We start from the raw sequence: 22,915 nt of genomic DNA, 5'->3' as shown, positions 1-22,915 counted from the left end.
ACTATCGATTATTCGGTATTTTGTTATAGAGTGATTGATTTGGAATTCACAAGCAATTTGAAGCAACATCCAGGAGACACTGGAAAACTAGGAAGAATCATCAGACATGTAAGATACAAAAAAGGAAGAGATATTCATTTAATCGATAAATTCAGGACGCTTTCCAAGTTTGGGAAGGCGACGAGGCCCCTAAACTCCGCTACGTCTTCTTGTTCCGAAACAAAATAATGTTCACAGAGCAAGATGCGTCCACTTCTCCACCGAGTTATACTCATTATTCATCTATCCGATTGGATAAATACAATATCAGGCAACATTCAACTGATGAGGATACTATTGTACTGCAACCACAAGAACCAGGACTCCCGAGTTTCAGGTAATAACAAATTCTAGAAAGTATTTCATCATTAGAATTTCAGAATAAAACCAAAAGATTTTGAAACTGCGGAGTATGTAAGAAAAGCATGGCTGAAGGATATTGCAGAAGAACAAGGGAAGTATGGTAAGTCTTAAAAGCCTCTTGGAACCTTTCCGACCACAAACATTGGAAGAAAGGGGGAGGGGGTAACAAACAGTAATCGGATTCGACGAGCTCGTAACTTTTTCGTGTTCGGATAAATGAGTGGAAGAGGGAAAAAAGTACACAAAAATTAAGAGAATAAGAGGAAGGGATGATAAAACACTTGTGATGTGGAAAGAACAAAAAGATGATGAAAAGAAGAAGAACCTAGAAGAAAAAGTACAAAAGAAACATTATATCGAAATAGGGTACATATGAACTTTCAGTTCCTGAAATCAGAAATTAAACTATCTAAAAAAGATAAATAAAAACTTAAATCCTAATTCCTAAGAAAACCCAAGTCATTTTGTCCTCAGAAAAAGTGTATTCTCATCTTAACATCATGTTATCTTTTCTTGTTCTCTACAAATCAAACGAACATCACAACAACGATCACTTGTTCTCTTTTCATTTTCTACGGGAAGAACAAGTGACTCAATGGGACCCGAGGACCACTCCCGGACACTTCGGCCCCTAGTTGTGCCCCCTGAAAGAGTTTCTGATGGGACACGCAGACATACAGATGCACACAAGAAGTGAAAAAATCTTCTATCTTTCCCCTCCCCGTCTATCGGTGCTGCTGATGGGTCGACGGGATCCTTGGCAAGAGAGCATCTGCCACACACTCACACCGTGTGTAATCGCCCACCGGTGCGTGCTGCGTCTCTCTGATCGGCGTGCTCTTCTGAAGCCCAGCAGGCTGCATTATCAGTGGAAGCTTTAGCCCCCGGCTATACACCACATACTCGACACACACATAGAGGAGATAGGAGGAGGACACATAAAGAATCTTCTTCTTCTGTTTCTTTTCTCTTTTTAACCTCCACCATTCTCGTCATCATCTTCTATTGATTCAATTACGGTATTCCTCATCCTCATATAGACAGTAGTCCTCGTACTTTATTCTGTCCTGAGCCATGGTGCTCAAGACACTTTATATTATCGAGTTAACCGATACCGAGGAAGGAGGTCTCGAGCTCGTCGATCCATCATGGTGTAAGTTTTTAAATGTCCAATTTTCAACGATTTCTAGCTGCGGAACGAGATGCAATCTCGATGACTGCAACATCCGAAATGACCGCATCATCGGTTGATTTTGATATGAATGTGTCCGACCAACAGTCCGAATTCTCGGAATGGTCGGGCTCTCGAAAGAGCAGCTTGTTCCCTGGTTTGGTTATTTGTGTTGTTTGTAGTGTGTAATAATACTTGATTTTGAAAAAAAAACTAACAACTCCATTTAAAAAAAACAAGTGTAACTTGTTGTCTTTTGTTTCAAAACAGTTGCTTCTTGTGGTGAAATCTGGCGTTCAAATGTGTAGTTTTTTTTTTAAATGGGATTTCAACTGAAGATAGTAGAAAGTTCAAATAGAGTCGTAAAAAAGAACTATAAAACTAAACATCTGAAATTTTGCTAACGCTTTATGTTTAAATATGAAGTGAATTTCAATGTTAAAAAGAGAGACAGGAACAAATAAAAAAAAAGATTTACAGGTCCAGAAGAAGGTGGTCCACCACGGAAAAAGGTGAAGTCACCTCCGGTGATTTCTCCAACAGGATCTTCCACCAGTATCTATTCCGGAGGAAGTAGCAGTATTGATTGGAGTATGACTCCCAAAATTTCCAATAAAAACTAAAATACTCAAACTTTTGCAGCAACCACCGGAACGACTCTTGAAATGCAAGGAACTCGTGTCACAAGAACACAATACGGATTCCGAACTCTTCAAGAATCTTCTGCGAAAATGTGTCTGAAAGTGACTGGATATCCACTTCCAGATATCACATGGTACAAAGACGATGTTCAACTTCACGAAGACGAAGACACACATTCTATTCTGATGAGGATGGTTTCTTTGCGATGACTATTGATCCAGTTCAAGTGAGTTTTTTGTTTGTTTGATATTCTGAAAAATGAGAGTTTCCGTTGTTCAGAATTTATTCTGAAAAAAAATGCACCGAACAATAAAAACTGGTCCACTCAAAACGTTATTTTTCTGTAGGTCACTGATACGGGTCGATATACTTGTATGGCCACGAACGAGTACGGACAAGCATCCACTTCAGCGTTCTTCCGAGTTCTGAAAGTTGAAAAAGAGGCGGCTCCACCAGCATTCGTTACAAAACTGAAAGACAAAGAATGCAAGGAAGGTGATGTTATTGATTTCGAATGTGAAGTTGAAGGATGGCCAGAACCAGAACTTGTATGGCTTGTCGATGATCAACCACTCCGACCGTCTCACGACTTCCGATTGCAATATGATGGACAGACAGCAAAACTGGAGATTCGTGATGCTCAACCAGATGATACTGGAGTGTACACTGTTAAGATTCAAAATGAATTCGGATCGATTGAAAGCAAAGCCGAACTATTCGTGCAAGCCGATCCAGACAAGAATCATGTGGCTCCAGAATTCCAAGCGATGATTGAAGATGTGGAATGTGATGAAGGAGAAGAAGTGAGATTCAAATCAGTGATAACTGGAGATCCAAATCCAGAAATCACATGGTTCATCAACGGAAAACCACTCAGCGAATCGGAAAAAGTCAAATTCATTTCTGAAGATGGAATTTGCATTTTGACGATTAAGGATGTAACGAGACATTTCGATGGAATGGTCACATGTCAAGGATCTAACCGATTGGGATCTGCGTCTTGTGATGGAAGACTGAAAGTCAGAGTGCCTCCAGCACCACCAACTTTCAACAAACCACTCGAAGATAAAACTGTTCAAGAAAAGAGTACAGTAAGTATTTTTTTTGAAAACTACAGCTCCATACCACATTTATATTTTTGTAGGTTGTCTTTGAAGTCGATGTTAGTGGCTGGCCAGAACCAACTGTAAAATTCACTCTTTGTGGAAAAGAAGTGAGTTTCTCTTTAAAAAACTTTTGTTTTGAAAAAAAGGATGTTTCCAGTTGAAACACGGTGAAGAAAGCGTTGAAATCGTAGGGCACGACGGTTTCTATCGTATTTCTATCCCGAATACTTCGATCGAAAAACACGATGGAGAGATTGTGGCGAAAGCTCAAAACGAACATGGAACAGCGGAAAGCAGGGCACGGCTTACCGTTGAACAAGAAGAAGAGGAATCACGCAGTGCGCCGACGTTCCTTAAGGATATTGAAGATCAGGTATGTTTTGCAATTCGGAATCATGAAAAGTGTTGTGAAAAAAATTGTGGAAGTTCCTATCTCACAGAATCGCATATTGTTTTTTTCGTTTCAAAGGTTAATTCCCACCAATCTGGTCCCTTTTTCATTTTTTTTTGTTGGTCCCCCAAAGGTCTGGTAAACAAAGATTCTCGAGATTCCCTTTCTCCCCCTCTCTTTCATTTTTTGTTCTGTGGAGGTGGATGCCATCTAGCAATGCCACCTTCACTGATCTCTCATTCCCTCTCTCTGATTAGTACACTATTTTCAATCCGGGACCCACTCGTCTTCTCGTTGATCAGTGTAACATCATGAAAGAGATATTTCGAAAGGAGACAAACGAGAGTGAGAGATTCCAATCATATCATGGAGAGACGGTTCAAGATCTTTTTTTCACACGCTTTTTGTTTTTTGTTGTTTCTTCATCCGTCGGAATCTCCCTTGCTCCTAACACGATCAGATGTTTCTTTATTTTCTGAAAAATTTCAAAAATTTAGTGATCCATCGACTTTTTGATTTTGAATACTAGTTTTATGTGTTATTGTTTTTAGGATGCTTATCTAAATTTGTTGATTTACTCGTTCCAGGAGGAGGTATTATTATCCCTAAATCGTTTCAAAAGTACAGTTAAGCATTTTGAGAACTCTGCAATTTTACTCGAAAAACAGTTGCCATTTGACGATGATTTCTCTCCGGCTCACCAACAGAAAAGATAGCTCACTCCACGAGTTTTGCCAAAGAATTCCTGAAACTTATTGATTGGTTTGACAAGAACCGAGAAAAATTGGCTCGAAGTCAAAAGTTAGGGAGCCCTTCTATTACAGGTTTTACGAAAAATTTCCACAACGTCGAATTCAAACAAGTCTTTAAAAACTGATTATTGAAATTGTTTGAAATCTATCTTATCTCTTCTAAACTACCTTATATGGTTTCTAAAAAAGAGCCTTATTTTAAATTTCCAGTTTTTTTTAAACTTTCAGAATCATAATTTCTCATTCTTTCAAAAAAGCAAAACTTTTTCATAAAGACCCAATTTCGACTGATAAAACATTCAACTTTTTTAATTTTCAGACCGTAAAAACCGGCGAATTCGCCGTCTTTGAGACCACCGTTCGCGGAAATCCGAACCCGGAGGTCACTTGGTTCATCAACGGGCACAAGATGGATCAAGGAAGTCCGGGCGTCAAGATCGAGGCGCACAATCACGATCACAAACTGACGATCGACTCAGCACAGTACGCGGGCACTGTACTTTGCAGGTAAGCGTTTTCTCTTTAACGGAATAATTTCACAAAGTCTTTTTTCCAGAGCTGAGAATGCAGTAGGACGATTCGAAACGAAAGCTCGACTTATCGTGTTGGCACCAGAAAAACAAAAGAAACCACCGAAATTCGTCGAAATTCTTGTCGACAAAATCGAAACAGTCGACAATACAGTCGTTTTTGAAGTTCGTGTTGAGGGAGAACCAAAACCAACTGTGACGTGGTATCTAAAAGGAGAAGAATTGAAACAATCGGATCGTGTTGAAATCAGAGAATTCGATGGATCCATCAAGCTTCAAATCAAAAATATCAAGATTGAGGAGGCCGGAGAAATCAAGGCAGTTGCTACGAATTCGGAAGGATTCGATGAGACAAGAGCAACGTTGAAAGTTCAGAAAAAACCATTCGCTCCTGAATTCGATTTGAGGCCAAGGAGTTTGACTGTTGAGAAGGGATCTGAAGCTGTGTTCACTGCTCACGCATTCGGAATTCCACTTCCAACATATGAGTGGTCAATTAATGGAAGAAAGGTGGGTTTTTTGTCAGCATCTTTATCTCTTTTTTAGATTTCAAGCATTCCAAAATATTTACCCAGTTTCACAATCACCCATTTTCACATCTTTCTCAATTTTCAGGTGCGTGATGGACAGGAAGGGGCGCACGTAACACGTGACGAGAGCACCGTCGACGGCGCATCGATCCTGACGATCGACACGGCGACATACTATTCCGAAGTGAACCATCTAACTATTTCTGTTGTCGCAGAAAATACACTCGGAGCCGAAGAGACGGGCGCCCAGCTGACGATCGAACCAAAGAAGGTTGGTTGTTTTTCTGGGAAGTGATATGTTAACTGGGTTCAAAATGATACTGGTGGTTTTGAGTCTATCGGAATTATTTTCTTGCTTTCAATGCGACGTCTTTCGATTCTTTCAATACGTCAAGATGTCTGAAGATGTACAGGTTTCTAGAACACGTTCAGTTCTTATTGGCTAAAACTACCATAAACACTCTCATGGAGGGCCACCCAAACTGTCAACGTTGAGCCCATATATCTCATTTCCTGTGAGAAGTATCAAAAAGTGGTGAATTCGAAAATTGACCATTTTTTGATATCTTTTGCAGGAAATGAGATAGAAGGGCTCAAGAATGACGGTGGGTGGCACTCTATTGGTGTTTTTACGGTAATTATCGATTCATGAAAGCTTCATACATAGCCAATTTTGTGTTATTGAGTCAAACTTTTCATTCAATTTGCTGTCAGACTGTGATAAAAGTGAAAGCAAAAACTGTAATTTCTGTAAGATCTCAATACCACCATGTCATATTCAGGTAATAATAGGGCTGCAGAGAGTTTTTTTTGTCCATATTTTCAGTTTTTTGTTGCTGTGGTGATTGGGATTTAATTGGTGGAAAACGTTTTCGTAACTTTACTGATCCTAAACCTGTATTACAAGGGACCGTTTAATTAAAGGTCGTCTCTTAGAGAGGCCTGGAAAAATAGAACAGCCAATAGAGGGCAGTTTACCTTTTGGTGTAATTGATAGGTTTTTACAAAAATTAAATCAGGATTACCCAAACTTTTTGATGAAAATTTTAGGAAAAAATGACCAGAAACATAAAAGACCTCCTCTAATTGAACAGCCCCTGTAATAGAGGGCAGTTTTACTTTTGGTGTAATTAATAGATTTTCATGAAATTTGAACCAGAATCCACCATGTTTTTCAATGAAAATTTTCGGAAAACTGTTTGGAATAATAGAAGGGCCCCTCTAATTGAAAGGCTCCTGTAATAGACGGACCCTCCAGAGATTACTTGGAACTATAGACGGGTCGGTCCTTCTAATACAGGTTTTTCGGTATTCTACTTCAAGTAAAATTCATCAAAAAACTCATAATACCCATTTGAAATTCTCCAAACTTTTCTTTTTTGCAACTACAAAAATGAAAATTCCACCCAATTGAATCCCAATCATTTCTTTCTTGCTGTATGTTTCATTTTGTTTTGCATGTTCAGGAAAGTGTCGTCGGCGATGAAACAGACTCGAAAAAGTCCACTTCAGAAGTCCAAACGTCTTCTGAATCTATTCAACAGGTAGGTCTTACAGATGGGTGCATGGTTTGCCGTGTCTATTTTTCCGCATATTTCCCAGAACTTCGAGATAAATAATTAATATCTAAATATTGAAATTAAAAAGAAAACTATACCTAAATTTTCTGAAAACTTCTGAATAATTTTCTTAGCACGATTCTAAGCAAAATCAACCACTTCTTTTTTAGAAGCTTCTACCAATAACATTAGGAATTAACACAAATTTTAAAAGACTTCACGTTTTCAGAATCGATGAAAACATATTAAATTTTGAATACTTTCTGAAAAAGTGAAATCTGTTAGTTATCCAACTAACCAAACCAAACAACTCTAGGTACTATTTAAATAAATTAAAGGCAAAAGAAGCTTCTCCGGAAGCAACGACTACAATCACAATGGAAACTTCGTTGACTTCAACGAAGACAACGACAATGTCCACCACCGAAGTGACGTCTACAGTTGGAGGTGTGACTGTCGAGACGAAGGAATCGGAATCCGCGACAACTACGGGAATTATCGGAGGAGGCTCAACAGAAGGAAGCATCAGTGTGAGCAAGATTGAGGTGGTCTCAAAGACGGAATCACAAACTGACGTTAGAGAAGGAACTCCGAAGAGAAGAGTCTCATTTGCTGAAGAAGAACCACCAAAAGAAGTAATTGATCCTGAGAGAAAGAAAAAGAAGAGTCCGACTCCGGAGAAGAAAGGGAAGTCTCCAGAGATGACGTCTGATGAGAAACCAAAGAGCCCGACAACGGAAGAAAAGACACCAGAGAAAGTGGAGGAAAAACCAAAAAGTCCAACCAAGAAGGAAAAATCACCTGAAAAATCTACAACCGTCGAGGTGAAATCACCCACGAAAAAAGAGAAATCGCCAGAGAAACCAACATCTCCAACCAAGAAGAATGCAGAGGAGGCTGTGAAGTCTCCAACTAAAAAGGAGAAATCTCCAGAAAAGTCAGAGGAAAAAGTGAAGAGTCCAACGAAGAAGGAGAAGAGCCCAGTTAGAAGCGAGGAAGTCAAGTCTCCAACTAAAAAGGAGAAATCTCCTGAAGCCAAAAATATTGTGGAGGTGTCTTCTGAAACGACAATTAAAAAGACAGAAGCCACGGCGGAAGTGACCAAGACTTCTGAAGAAGCGAAGTCTCCAACTATGAAAGAAAAGTCACCAGGAAAGGTGGAAGAGAAACCAAAGAGTCCTACAAAGAAGGAGAAGTCACCTGAAAAACCAACATCTCCAACCAAGAAGACTGAAGATCAGCCTGGCTCTCCGTTTCCACCAAAGTCTCCCACAAAGATAGAAGAGAAGCCGTCTTCCCCAACCCAGAAGAAATCTCCACCTGCATCTCCAAAGAAGGCCAAGTCACCTGAAAAGTTTGAGGAAGCAGTGAAGTCTCCAACCAAAAAGGAGAAGAGTCCTGAGAAAATGGCTGACGAAAAACCAACTTCTCCGACCCAGAAGGATAAACCTCCGGAGCAGGTTGAAAAGAAACCAACTAGCCAAACCAAAAAGGAGAAATCCCCAGAAAAGTCAACCACTGAAGAGGTGAAAACTCCAATCAAGAAAGAGAAATCCCCAGAAAAATCTGCAACCGAAGAGGTGAAATCGCCCACGAAAAAAGAGAAATCGCCAGAAAAACCAACATCTCCAACCAAGAAGACAGCAGAGGAGGCTGTGAAATCTCCAACGAAAAAAGAAAAGTCTCCCGAGAAGATCGAGGAGAAGCCAAAGAGTCCAACGAAGGAGGAGAAATCGCCTGAAAAATCAACTGGAGCAGAAGATGTCAAATCTCCAATCAAAAAAGAGAGATCACCGGATACTGTAGTGGAAAAAGAAATCACTTCTTCAGAAACAACGAAGACAGAAAAATCATCTACAACGACTACAGAAGTAACATCTCCAATAAAGAAATCTCCACCAGGCTCGCCGACAAAGAAACAGAAGAAGTCGAAATCTCCAGAAGCCGAGAAGGTAATGTTTGGTAGGATTGTGAGAGACCGATTTTTAGAAAAAAAAACTTGAAGATTTTTGTGAAGAAAGTGTGTGTGTGTGTGTGTGTGTGAGAGAGAGAGAGAGAGAGAGAGAGAGAGAGAGAACAGATAGAAGATGGAAAAGAAGTGGTTAGTTAAGCTGAAAACCGTGCTGAATCACCTTCTGTGGAAAACAATTATGAAAATATTACAAAAAGTAGAACTACCGTAGAACCTGCAATCGAAGAGCCGCGAACATTTAACTTTGAGTTTTTCTCTCGGCCCCTGTCAAAGATATCAAAAGGATGTTAACTGAGAAATTGTTTATCATAATTTCAGAAACATTTTATCTGTTGACACATTTTTGATATCTTACAAAGGGGCCGAGAAAAATTATCTCAAACTTGACTGTGTCGGAGCCCTCCTATTTCAGGTTTTACGGTATGTTTAGTTATAGGAAATGTGAATTTTTGACTACTAGCTGACTGTAGGAAATATCTGAAAAAATCGCAACGCTTTTTTTCAAATGATTTATTCACATTGTAGCTCCTTAAGACGAAGTCAAAAGATTTTTTGAAATCGAAAATAAGATTTAAATCAATTCGGAGAGAATTTGACAAAACAGCATTTATTTTATATTTTCTGACCGGGTTTTTAGATCTGAATTAAATAATATTATTTTACTATTCCCTATAATAGAAGCACAACCGAAATTGAGCTCAATTATCTCGATTCCTGTGAAATATACCAAAACTTTGCCAACTGTCAATATTTTATCAGTTGACAAATTGTTGATGTCTCTCATCGGAATCGATATAATTGAGCTCAAGGTTGACGGTTTGGGTGGGCACCTATTGAAGGAAATACGCCATGAGCTGTCTCGGTGCATACAATTTTTTTAAACCCTCAAAAATGGGTTCACTTTTTAAAAAGATTATGCACTCTGAATCTAGGAACTTTATTAGGAGCTGTTTTAATTCAGCAAAATGAGTTTTTCAGTAATCAATGCATTACCGTATTTCCTCTAATAGAGTGCCACCCTTTTTCTCCTTAGGAATTCTCTATTAGATATGTAGGTCAGTTTTTTTAATCAAAAATATTCAGTTTCTAATTCTAGAACCTCTTGGAAAAAGTAGGCTGTCCTAAACCGGTTGATAGCCAATTTTTTCAAAATAATCAATTTTTGCTTATAAAGTAATAAAACTTTTCGAAATTATTTAATTGAAATCACTCAAAATTGTATAAACCATAATTTTTAAATTTTTATAGCTTGAAGTTTTGGGAAAATCTGGAAATATTGTGTTTATCCAATTCTTGAAAGAGTGAGTGTCGTGAAAAAAGTTGAATACAAATTTTCAAATCCTTTTCATTTTTTTTCGTAATGTTCACATTTTCAGCCTCCAGCGCCAAAGCTCACCCGAGACCTCAAATCGCAAACAGTCAACAAAACGGATTTGGCTCATTTCGAAGTTGTGGTTGAACATGCTACAGAAATCAAATGGTTCTTGGATGGAAAGGAAATTACAACTGCTCAAGGCGTCACTGTTTCTAAAGATGATCAATTCGAATTCCGTTGTTCGATTGATACAACTGTTTTCGGAAGTGGAGTGGTTTCTGTTGTTGCATTGAATGCATCTGGATCAGTTGAGACAAAGACCGATTTGAAGGTTTTGGAGACTCCGAAAGAAACAAAGAAACCAGAATTCACTGATAAACTTCGTGATATGGAAGTCACCAAGGGAGACACTGTCCAGATGGATGTGATTGCACTCCACTCGCCAGAATACAAATGGTACCAAAATGGAAATCTTTTGGAAGACGGAAAGAATGGCATCACTATTAAAAATGAGGAGAACAAGTCATCGCTCATCATTCCAAACGCTGAAGATTCCGGAAAAATCACAATTGAAGCTTCAAACGAAGTCGGAACTTCTGAATCGTCTGCGACATTGACTGTAAATCCACCATCTACTACTCCAATTGTTGTTGATGGACCAAAATCTGTTACTATCAAGGAAACTGAAACCGCTGAATTCAAGGCTACCATCACTGGTTTCCCGGCTCCAATTGTCAAATGGACTATCAACGAAAAGATTGTAGAAGAATCACCAACAGTTACCACAATCAAAACTGAAGATGTTTATACTCTAAAGATCTCAAATGCAAAGATTGAACAGACTGGAACTGTGAAGGTTACAGCTCAAAACTCTGCTGGACAAGACACCAAACAAGCTGATCTCAAAGTCGAACCCAATGTGGCTGCACCGAAGTTCAAGTCTCAACTCACCGACAGAACTGTCGACGAAGGAGAACCACTTCGTTGGAATCTTGAATTGGATGGACCATTCCAAGGAACAGAAGTCACTTGGCTTCTCAACGGGCAACCACTTACCAAAAGTGATACTGTACAAGTGGTTGATCATGGAGATGGAACGTATCATGTAACAATTGCAGAAGCAAAGCCAGATATGTCTGGAACACTTACTGCCAAAGCGAAGAACGCAGCAGGAGAATGCGAGTCAACTGCAAAGGTCACTGTAAATGGAGCAAACAAGAAACCAGAATTCATCCAAGCTCCACAAAATCACGAGACAAATATCGAAGAGAGTGTGAAGTTCAGTGCAATTGTCACTGGAAAACCAATGCCAAATGTGTCGTGGTTCTTGAATGACAAGAAATTGATTCAAAGTGAAGAAGTGAAAGTGAAGTACGTCCATGAGACCGGGAAAACATCCATTCGAATTCATAAACCACTTATGGAACACAACGGAACAATCAGAGTAGAGGCAGTGAATGTGGCTGGAAAGGTTGAAGCAACAGCTCAATTGAAGGTTGACAGAAAGACTGAAGTTCCAAAATTCACCACGAATATGGATGACAGACAAGTGAAGGAAGGAGATAACGTCAAGTTTACTGCGAATGTGGAAGGGTATCCAGAACCTTCTGTTGCCTGGACATTGAATGGAGAGCCAGTTGCCAAGCATGCGTAAGTTAAATCCTAGATATTTTCAAACTCATAATATATTTTTAGAAACATCACTGTGACCGATAAGGACGGAGAACATACCATCGAAATCGCAGCTGTGACTCCAGAACAAGCCGGAGAGCTGTCTTGTGAAGCCACGAATGCAGTTGGATCCAAGAAGAGAGATGTTCAATTAGCGGTCAAGAAGGTCGGAGAAGCTCCAACGTTTGCTAAGAATCTTGAAGATCGACTGGTAACTGAGGGAGAACTCGCTCTTATGGATGCCAAGTTGAATGCTGTCAAACCGAAACCAAAGATCACTTGGCTCAAGGATGGAGTTGAAATCAAGTCTGATGATCACTACAAATTGGTCGAAGAGGAAGATGGAACTCTGAAGTTGAGCATTCTGACCACCAAATTGGATGATAAGGGAAGAATCACAATCAAGGCTGAAAGCGAATTCGGACTTGCTGAAACTTCAGCTTCTCTTGGAGTTGTCAAGGGTCGTCCAATGGCTAAACCAGCATTCCAAAGCGATATCGCCCCAATTAATCTCACCGAAGGAGATACTCTGGAATGCAAACTTCTAATAACTGGAGACCCAACTCCATTCGTCAAATGGTACATCAATGGACAACTTGTTTGTGCCACTGAAGATACAGAAATCTCGAATGCAAATGGAGTATACACTATGAAGATTCATGGTGTCACTTCTGATATGACAGGAAAAATCAAGTGTGTCGCTTACAACAAAGCAGGAGAAGCAAGCATTGAAGGACCACTCAAAGTGGTTGCTCCGATCCCAGTTGAATTCGAAACTTCCCTTTGCGATGCCACGTGCAGAGAAGGGGATACTCTCAAATTGAAGGCTGTATTGCTTGGAGAACCAGAACCAGTTGTATCGTGGTACGTCAATGGAAAGAAGTTGGAAGAATCACAGAACATCAAGATTCATTCTGAGAAAGGAACATACACAGTCACTATCAAAGATATCACTTGTGATTACTCTGGACAAGTCGTCTGTGAAGCTATCAACGAATACGGAAAAGCAACTTCTGAAGCCACGCTACTCGTTCTTCCACGTGGAGAGCCACCAGATTTCTTGGAATGGCTGAGCAATGTTCGTGCTCGCACTGGAACCAAGGTTGTTCACAAGGTTGTGTTCACTGGAGATCCGAAACCAAGTCTTACCTGGTACATTAACAATAAAGAGATTCTCAACTCGGATCTTTACACAATTGTTACTGATGACAAGACTTCCACATTGACAATCAACAGCTTCAATCCAGATATCCACGTTGGAGAGATCATTTGCAAAGCTGAAAATGATGCTGGAGAAGTGTCTTGCACTGCAAATATGATCACTTACACTTCCGATATGTTCAGCGAATCGGAGAGTGAAGCTCAAGCTGAAGAGTTTGTTGGAGATGATTTGACTGAAGACGAAAGCCTTCGCGAGGAAATGCACCGTACTCCAACTCCAGTCATGGCACCTAAATTCATCACAAAGATCAAGGATACGAAGGCCAAGAAGGGACATTCTGCCGTTTTCGAATGCGTTGTCCCAGATACAAAGGGAGTGTGCTGCAAGTGGCTAAAGGACGGAAAAGAGATTGAGCTGATTGCCAGAATTCGCGTTCAAACGAGAACTGGACCAGAAGGACACATCACTCAAGAGCTTATTCTTGATAATGTCACTCCTGAAGATGCCGGAAAATACACATGCGTTGTTGAGAATACTGCAGGAAAAGACACTTGCGAAGCAACATTGACTGTTATTGAGACTTTGGAGAAGAAGACGGACAACAAGGCTCCAGAATTCATTGTTGCTCTTCAGGATAAGACCACGAAGACTTCTGAGAAGGTTGTTCTCGAGTGCAAAGTTGTTGGAGAGCCAAAGCCAAAAGTCAGCTGGCTTCATGATAATGTAAGTTGAATAGTTAAAAATATATTTTAATAATTATTGTTTTTTAGAAGACCATCACTCAAGAATCCATCAAAATTGAATCGGTGGAAGGAGTCGAGAGAGTAACAATCACATCAACTGAGCTCACTCATCAAGGAAAATACACTTGCATTGCTGAGAATTCCGAAGGAACTTCGAAGACTGAAGCATTCTTGACTATTCAAGGTTAGTTCTTTTCTATCTCACTATCCATGTTATTTGCGTGAGCCCACCATCCACCACGGTTGTGATTGCTCGGTTTCTTTTGGTTTTCTTTCCCACTTCGCACTTTGCACTCTTTCCCATTTTTTCCAGGCGAAGCACCAGTGTTCACAAAGGAACTACAGAACAAGGAACTCTCGATTGGAGAGAAATTGATACTTTCGTGCTCAGTCAAGGGATCCCCACAACCGCATGTTGATTTTTATTCGTTCTCTGAAACTACCAAAGTGGAGAAGAAGATCACATCTTCAAGCAGAATTGCAATTGAGCATGACCAAGCGAATACTCATTGGAGAATGGTTATCAGTCAAACAACAAAAGAAGATATCGTATCTTATAAGGCTGTTGCCACCAACTCAATCGGAACTGCTACCTCAACATCCAAGGTCACTACTAAAGTTGAGGCTCCAGTATTTGAGCAAGGATTGAAGAAGACGTCTGTCAAAGAAAAAGAAGAGATCAAGATGGAAGTTAAAGTTGGTGGAAGTGCTCCAGATGTTGAGTGGTTCAAGGATGATAAACCAGTCAGCGAGGATGGAAATCACGAGATCAAAAAGAATCCAGAGACTGGTGTATTCACTTTGGTTGTCAAACAAGCTGAAACGACTGATGCTGGAAAGTACACTGCCAAAGCTACGAATCCAGCAGGAACTGCTGAATCGACTGCTGAAGCCGAAGTCTCAAAATCGCTTGAAAAACCAACGTTCGTTAAGGAGTTGGTTCAAACCGAAGTGAAGATCAACGAGACTGCAACGTTGTCTGTGACTGTGAAAGGAGTTCCAGAGCCAAGTGTTGAGTGGCTTAAGGACGGACAACCAGTTCAAACTGATTCCAGTCATGTCATCGCTAAAGTCGAAGGTTTTGGAAGCTATTCAATTACCATTAACAACGCAAGAACTGAAGATTCTGGTAAATATGCTTGTCGTGCTACCAATCCTGCAGGAGAAGCCAAAACCGAGGCCAATTTTGCCGTTGTCAAGGATTTGGCTCCACCAGAATTCGTTGAGAAGCTGTCACCAGTGGAGGTCAAGGAGAAGGAATCGATCACTTTGGCTGTGAAAGTTGTCGGAAAACCAGAGCCAGCTGTTGAATGGTTCAAGGACGATACTCCAATCAACATTGACAATGTTCATGTGATCCAGAAACAGACTGCCGTTGGAAGCTTCTCCCTTACCATCAACGACGCTAGGCAAGGAGATGTTGGAATTTATTCGTGTCGTGCAAGAAACGAAGCTGGAGAAGCACTCACGACAGCCAACTTTGGAATCATCAGAGACTCGATTCCTCCAGAATTCACTCAGAAACTGCGTCCATTGGAAGTCAGAGAGCAGGAGACTCTTGATTTGAAGGTTACTGTCATCGGAACTCCAGCTCCAAACGTTGAGTGGTTCAAGGATGATAAGCCAATCAATATTGACAACGCTCACATTTTTGCCAAGGACGAAGGATCTGGACATCACACCCTTACAATCAAACAAGCCAGAGGAGAAGATGTTGGAGTGTACACATGCAAGGCAACAAACGAAGCTGGAGAAGCGAAGACAACTGCAAATATGGCTGTTCAGGAAGAAATTGAAGCACCACTGTTTGTTCAAGGACTCAAACCATATGAAGTTGAACAAGGAAAACCAGTCGAACTGGAAGTTCGAGTTGAAGGAAAACCTGAGCCAGAAGTCAAATGGTTTAAGGATGGAGCTCCGATTGCAATTGATAATAAACACGTGATTGAGAAAAAGGGAGAAAATGGATCTCATACTCTCATCATCAAGGATACCAATTCTGCTGATTTTGGAAAGTATACCTGCCAAGCTACCAACAAAGCTGGTAAGGATGAGACCATCGGAGAACTCAAGGTTCCAAAGTATTCGTTCGAAAAACAAACTGCGGAAGAAGTGAAACCATTGTTCATTGAACCGCTGAAGGAGACATTCGCCAATGAAGGAGATACTGTTGTCCTTGAATGTAAAGTCAACAAGGACTCTCATCCACAAATCAAATTTTTCAAAAATGATCAACCAGTGGAGATCGGACAACACATGCAACTTGAAGTTCTCGAAGATGGAAACATCAAACTTACCATCCAAAACGCCAAGAAGGAAGATGTTGGAGCTTATCGTTGTGAAGCGGTCAACGTTGCTGGAAAGGCTGATACAAAGGCTGATTTGAAGATTCAATTTGCTTCTAAAGTCGAAGAACATATCACTGACGAAAGTGGTCAACTTGAAGAGATTGGACAGTTGGAGACTGTCGGAGGTATCGTCGTTTTGCATGTAGTGTAGCACTTATGTAGCACTTATCCCTTTCAGTTTTTAGAAAACATATTATTCGCTAACATAATTCTCATTTTTATTATTTTCAGAAACGGCTTCTTCCAAGACTGACACCGGACGCGGAGCCCCAGAATTCGTTGAACTGCTTCGTTCTTGCACAGTCACAGAAAAGAGCCAAGTTGTTCTCAAATGCAAGGTCAAGGGAGAACCACGTCCAAAAATCAAGTGGACCAAGGAAGGAAAAGAAGTTGAGATGTCTGCTCGTGTCCGTGCTGAACACAAGGATGATGGAACTCTCACGTTGACATTTGACAATGCGACTCAAGCTGATGCTGGAGAATACAGATGTGAAGCTGAAAACGAGTACGGAAGTGCTTGGACCGAAGGACCAATCATCGTTACCTTAGAGGGAGCTCCAAAGATTGATGGAGAGGCTCCAGACTTCTTGCAACCAGTCAAACCAGCTGTTGTCACTGTTGGAGAAACTGCTGTTCTTGAAGGAAAGGTCTCCGGAAAACCAAAGCCAACTGTCAAGTGGTACAAGAATGGAGAAGAGCTCAAGCCATCCGATAAGATCAAGATCGAAAATTTGGATGATGGAACTCAAAAACTCTCTGTTCCGAATGCTCAACTCAGTGATATGGATGAGTACCGCTGTGAGGCTTCCAATGAATTCGGAGACGTATGGAGTGACGTCACTCTTACTGTCAAAGAACCTTCTCATATTGCTCCTGGATTCTTCAAAGATCTCTCTGCTATCCAAGTCAAGGAAACTGAAACTGCCAAGTTTGAATGCAAGGTTTCCGGAACCAAGCCAGATGTGAAGTGGTTCAAGGATGGATCCGAGCTGAAGGAAGATAAGAGAATCCACTTCGAATCTACTGAAGATGGAACTCAACGACTTGTCATTGAAGAATCCAAGACTGAAGACCAAGGAAACTACCGTATCGAAGTATCGAATGATGCTGGAGTTGCCAACAGCAAGGCTCCACTTACCGTCATCCCAGCAGAGATTCTGAAGATCAAGAAGGGTCTTAATGATGTTTCTGTTACTCAAGGTAGCAAGATTCTTCTTTCTGTTGAAGTTGAAGGAAAACCAAAGACTGTCAAATGGTACAAAGGATCTGAAACCGTCACCAGCTCTTCGACAACAAAGATCACTCAGGTCACAGAGTCGGAATACAAACTCGAAATCGAGAGTGGAGAGCTTTCTGATTCCGGCTCTTACCGTGTTGTTCTCTCTACTGATTCTCTTTATGTTGAATCTTCTGCCACTGTCACTGTTTCCAAAGCGGCTGAAAAGATCAGTCTTCCATCATTCAAGAAGGGACTTTCTGATCAATCAGTTCCAAAGGGTACCCCATTGGTTTTGGAAGTAGAAATCGAAGGAAAACCAAAGGATGTGAAATGGTACAAAAACGGAGACGAGATCAAGGCCGGCAAAGTCGAAGATCTCGGAAACGGAAAGTATCGTCTCACTATCCCAGATTTCAAAGAAACTGATGTTGGAGAGTACAGTGTCACTGCTGCAAACGAGGCAGGAGAAATCGAATCAAAGGCTAAAGTCAATGTGAGCTCCAAACCAGAAATTGTCTCTGGATTGGTACCGACAACTGTTAAACAAGGTGAAACTGCCACGTTCAATGTCAAGGTCAAGGGACCAGTCAAAGGAGTCAAATGGTACAAAAATGGAAAAGAAATCCCTGATGCCAAGACCAAGGACAATGGAGACGGATCCTATTCACTCGAGATTCCAAACGCCCAAGTTGACGATGGAGCTGACTACAAGGTTGTTGTTTCCAACGATGCTGGAGATGCCGATTCTTCTGCTGCACTTACTGTCAAATTAGCTGAAGATGGAAAGGATAAGGTGAAGCCAGAAATTGTGTCTGGATTGGTACCAACAACTGTGAAACAAGGAGACACTGCTACATTCAATGTGAAGGCCAAGGGACCAGTCAAACAAGTAAAATGGTACAAGAATGGAAAAGAGATCCCAGATGCCAAGTCCAAAGACAATGGAGATGGATCGTATTCTCTCGAAATTCCTAATGCTCAGCTAGATGACACTGCTGATTACAAGGTTGTGTTGTCAAATGATGCTGGAGATGCTGATTCTTCTGCTGCCCTTACCGTCAAACTTCCTGGAATCGAGATTGTCAAGGGACTTGAAGACACTGAAGTTCCAAAAGGAAAGAAGGTTGTCCTCGAAGTGGAAACCAACAAGAAACCAAAGGAAGTCAAATGGTACAAGAATGGAAAGGAGATCACACCAAACAACAAAGCCGAGGCCGGAAGCGATGGAGACAAGAAGTCACAGTTGGTTATTCCAGATGCTGGAGATGATGATGCTGCTGAATACAAGGTTGTGTTGACTGATGACGATGGAAACACAGCTGAGTCATTCTGCGCATTGACTGTCAAACTGCCAGCAGAAGAGCCAAAGATTATCAAGGGACTCGAAGATCAAGTGGTTCCTATCGGATCTCCAATCAAATTGGAAATCGAAACATCTGGATCTCCAAAGACCGTCAAATGGTGCAAGAATGGAAAGGAATTGTCTGGTGCTGCTGCCAAAAACATCAAGATTTCGAAGATCGATGACAACAAATATATTCTCGAAATTCCATCCAGCGTTGTTGAAGATACTGGAGACTACAAGGTCGAAGTCGCCAACGAAGCTGGATCTGCAAACAGCAATGGAAAGATCACTGTGGAACCAAAGATTACATTCATGAAACCTTTGAAGGATCAAACAATCACCGAGGGAGAGAACGCCGAGTTTGCAGTGGAAACAAACACAAAGCCAAGAACTGTCAAATGGTACAAGAACGGACAAGAGATCAAACCAGATTCGAGATTTGTCATTGAACAGAAATCTGATACAAAGTACCAATTAGTCATCAAGAATGCAGTTCGAGATGATGCTGCCACTTACAAGGTTGTCATGGAGAACACTGCTGGAGAGGCTGACTCGTCAGCTCAATTGACTGTCAAGAAGGCTAAGGCTGGGCTCTGCAAGATTGTCAAGGGACTTGAAGATCAAGTTGTTGCCAAGGGAGCTAAAATGGTATTCGAAGTCAAGATTCAAGGAGAACCAGAAGACGTTAGATGGCTTCGAGATGCGAATGTTATCAGTGCCGGAACAAATGCAATCATTGAGAAGATGGATGACACCACTCACAGACTCACGATCCCATCTGCTGATTTAAAGGATGCTGGAGAGTACACTGTTGAAGTGATCAATGAAAGTGGAAAGGCTAAGAGTGATGCTAAAGGAGAAGTTGACGAGAAACCAGAAATCGTTCGTGGATTAGAGAACATTGATATCCCAGAAGGAGATGATGACATATTCAAGGTGGAAGTCAGTGCTCCAGTTCGTCAAGTGAAATGGTACAAGAACGGACAGGAGATCAAACCAAACAGTCATTTGGAAGCTAAGAAGATCGGACCAAAGAAATACGAACTCGCCATCAACAGAGCTCAATTGGACGATGGCGCAGATTACAAGGTTGTGCTTTCAAATGCAGCTGGAGACTGTGATTCTTCCGCTGCTCTCACTGTTGTCAAACCAAATGTACTGAAGATCGTTGATGGATTGAAGGATGTTGATGTTGAGGAACCACAACCAGTTGAACTTAAGGTCAAGGTTGAAGGAATTCCAAAGGTTGTGAAATGGTACAAGAATGGGCAAGAATTGAAGCCAGATTCTGACGGATTCAAATTTGAAGAGAAACCAGAATCTGGAGAGTTCTCTCTTCTTATTCCATCTTCGAAGAAATCCGATGGAGGTGCATACCGTGTTGTTCTTGGTAACGATAAGGGAGAGGTGTACAGTGGATCCGTGGTCCATGTGAAAGCAGCCAAACCAGCAGACGCTACCTCTGGAGCCAACTTCTTATCTCCACTCAAAGACACCGAAGTGGAGGAGGGAGATATGCTCACTCTTCAATGCACAGTTGCCGGAGAACCATTCCCAGAAATCATTTGGGAGAAGGACGGAGTTGTTCTTCAAAAGGATGATAGAATCACAATGAGAACTGCTCTTGATGGAACTGTTACTTTGAGAATCCGTTCTGCCAAGAAGAGTGATATTGGACAATACCGCGTCACAGCTAAGAACGAGGCTGGAAGTGCTTCCAGTGATAGTAAGGTGACCGTCACAGAACAAGGAGAACAACCATCAAAACCAAAGTTCGTGATTCCATTGAGATCTGGAGTTGCTCTTCCAGGAGACAAAAAGGAATTCAATGTCAAGGTTCGTGGACTTCCAAAACCAACCCTCAAATGGATCTTGAATGGAAAACCAATCACTTTCGATGACCGTGTTACTCTTGATGATATGGCTGATGGTAACTATTGTTTGACCATCCGGGATGTCCGTGAAGAAGACTTTGGAACTCTCAAGTGCATTGCTACCAACGAAAATGGAACAGATGAAACTGTCTGCGAGTTCTCGCAAGGGCAGGATCACGAAGGTGGAATGAGAGACGATCTTCGTTACCCACCAAGATTCAATGTTCCACTTTGGGATCGAAGAATTCCAGTTGGAGATCCAATGTTCATTGAGTGCCACGTTGATGCCAATCCAACTGCTGAAATTCAATGGTTCAAGGATGGAAAGAAAATCGAGTACACTGCTCACACCGAAATCAGAAACACTGTGGATGGCGCATGCCGTATCAAGATTTCGCCATTCGAAGAATCCGACATCGGAGTGTATATGTGTGTTGCTACTAATGAGTTGGGACAAGCTGAGACTCAAGCCACCTATCAAGTTGAAATTCTCGAGCACACTGAGGAAGAGAAGAAGAAGGAGTACGCTCCAAGAATCAATCCACCATTGGAAGATAAGACAGTGAATGGAGGTCAATCAATCAGGCTATCCTGCAAGGTCGATGCCGTCCCAAGAGCCTCAGTTGTCTGGTACAAGGATGGTCTTCCAATCAGAGCCGACTCCAGAATTTCGGTTCAATATGAAGAAGATGGAACTGCTTCTCTTGCCATCAATGAAAGCACTGAAGCCGATATTGGAGCTTATCGTTGTGTTGCAACTAATGCTCATGGAACAATCAATACCAGTTGCAGTGTGAATGTGAAGGTTCCAAAACAAGAAGTGAAGAAAGAAGGAGAAGAACCATTCTTCACAAAAGGTCTTGTTGATTTATGGACTGATCGTGGAGAGACATTTACCCTTAAATGTGCAGTTACTGGAGATCCATTCCCAGAAATCAAGTGGTACAGAAATGGACAACTCGTCAGAACTGGACCACGAACGATTGTGGAGAACTCTCCAGATGGTACATGCTCTCTGACTGTCAAGGAATCTACAATGAGCGATGAAGGAATCTACAGGTGTGAAGCAGAAAATGCTCACGGAAAGGCCAAGACTCAAGCGACCGCTCATGTTCAAATGGCTCTTGGAAAAACCGAAAAGCCAAAGATGGACGAAGGAAAACCACCAAAGTTCATTTTGGAACTCTCCGATATGTCAGTTTCACTTGGAAATGTTATTGATTTGGAATGCAAAGTCACTGGTCTTCCAAACCCCTCTGTCAAATGGTCAAAGGATGGAGGACCACTGATTGAGGATTCGAGATTCGAATGGTCCAATGAGCCAGCGAAAGGAGTGTATCAACTCAGAATCAAGAACGCCACTGTCCACGACGAGGGAACCTATCGTTGTGTTGCTACAAATGAGAATGGAAGTGCTACTACCAAATCTTTTGTTCGCATGGATGATGGTCTTGGATCAGGAGTTGTGACTGCCAGCCAACCACCGAGATTCACATTGAAGATGGGAGATGTGAGAACAACAGAAGGACAACCATTGAAATTGGAATGCAAGGTCGATGCTTCCCCACTTCCAGAGATGACTTGGTACAAGGATGGAGCTATTGTCACTCCATCGGACAGAATTCAAATCAGTCTGTCGCCAGATGGAATTGCCACTCTTCTCATCCCATCTTGTGTTTATGATGACGATGGAATCTACCGTGTTATTGCCACGAATCCATCTGGAACTGCTCAAGACAAGGGAACTGCCACAGTCAAGAAACTTCCAAGAGACAGTGGAGCAAGACGATCTGCTGAGAGAGATGTCTTTGATGCCAACAAGGCACCAAAACTTATGGAACCACTTGAGAACATCAGAGTAATTATTCAATTATAATTTCAACTATCTAATTTCAATTTTCAGATTCCGGAGAAGCAGGCATTCCGTCTTCGCTGCAAGTTCAGTGGAGATCCAAAGCCAACAATCAAATGGTTCAAGGATGGAGAACGCGTCTTCCCATACGGACGTCTTCAACTCATCGAATCACCAGATGGTGTCTGCGAATTGGTTGTTGATTCTGCCACTCGTCAAGATGCAGGAGGATACAGATGCGTTGCTGAGAATACATATGGATCAGCTAGAACATCATGTGATGTCAATGTTATCCGTAAGTTTCACAAATTTTAGAATCATTTCTACTTCT

The 22,915-nt window shown here is 41.4% G+C and overlaps 1 protein-coding gene across 1 annotated transcript in view; it reads left to right on the top strand.

Moving 5' to 3' along the window:
* The window catches only part of Cbr-unc-89, a gene marked incomplete at both ends in the record, with an annotated part of 41,700 nt that overhangs the window by 13,754 nt on the left and 5,031 nt on the right, over window positions 1-22,915 (top strand). Inside the window, 21 exon segments of the mRNA XM_002646310.1 lie at window positions 30-108; window positions 156-376; window positions 420-502; window positions 1,593-1,730; window positions 2,054-2,164; window positions 2,216-2,379; window positions 2,382-2,441; window positions 2,563-3,306; window positions 3,360-3,428; window positions 3,479-3,694; window positions 4,784-4,971; window positions 5,021-5,504; window positions 5,610-5,799; window positions 7,369-9,071; window positions 9,073-9,165; window positions 10,432-12,020; window positions 12,066-13,926; window positions 13,974-14,130; window positions 14,260-16,419; window positions 16,526-22,590; window positions 22,636-22,879. Of these exon segments, the coding sequence (XP_002646356.1) occupies window positions 30-108; window positions 156-376; window positions 420-502; window positions 1,593-1,730; window positions 2,054-2,164; window positions 2,216-2,379; window positions 2,382-2,441; window positions 2,563-3,306; window positions 3,360-3,428; window positions 3,479-3,694; window positions 4,784-4,971; window positions 5,021-5,504; window positions 5,610-5,799; window positions 7,369-9,071; window positions 9,073-9,165; window positions 10,432-12,020; window positions 12,066-13,926; window positions 13,974-14,130; window positions 14,260-16,419; window positions 16,526-22,590; window positions 22,636-22,879 (16,619 nt within the window).

The sequence above is a fragment of the Caenorhabditis briggsae genome (genome assembly GCF_000004555.2).
Source record: "Caenorhabditis briggsae complete genome, chrI, whole genome shotgun sequence".
NCBI lineage: Eukaryota > Metazoa > Nematoda > Chromadorea > Rhabditida > Rhabditidae > Caenorhabditis > Caenorhabditis briggsae.
This window is presented reverse-complemented; position numbering and strand designations above follow the sequence as displayed.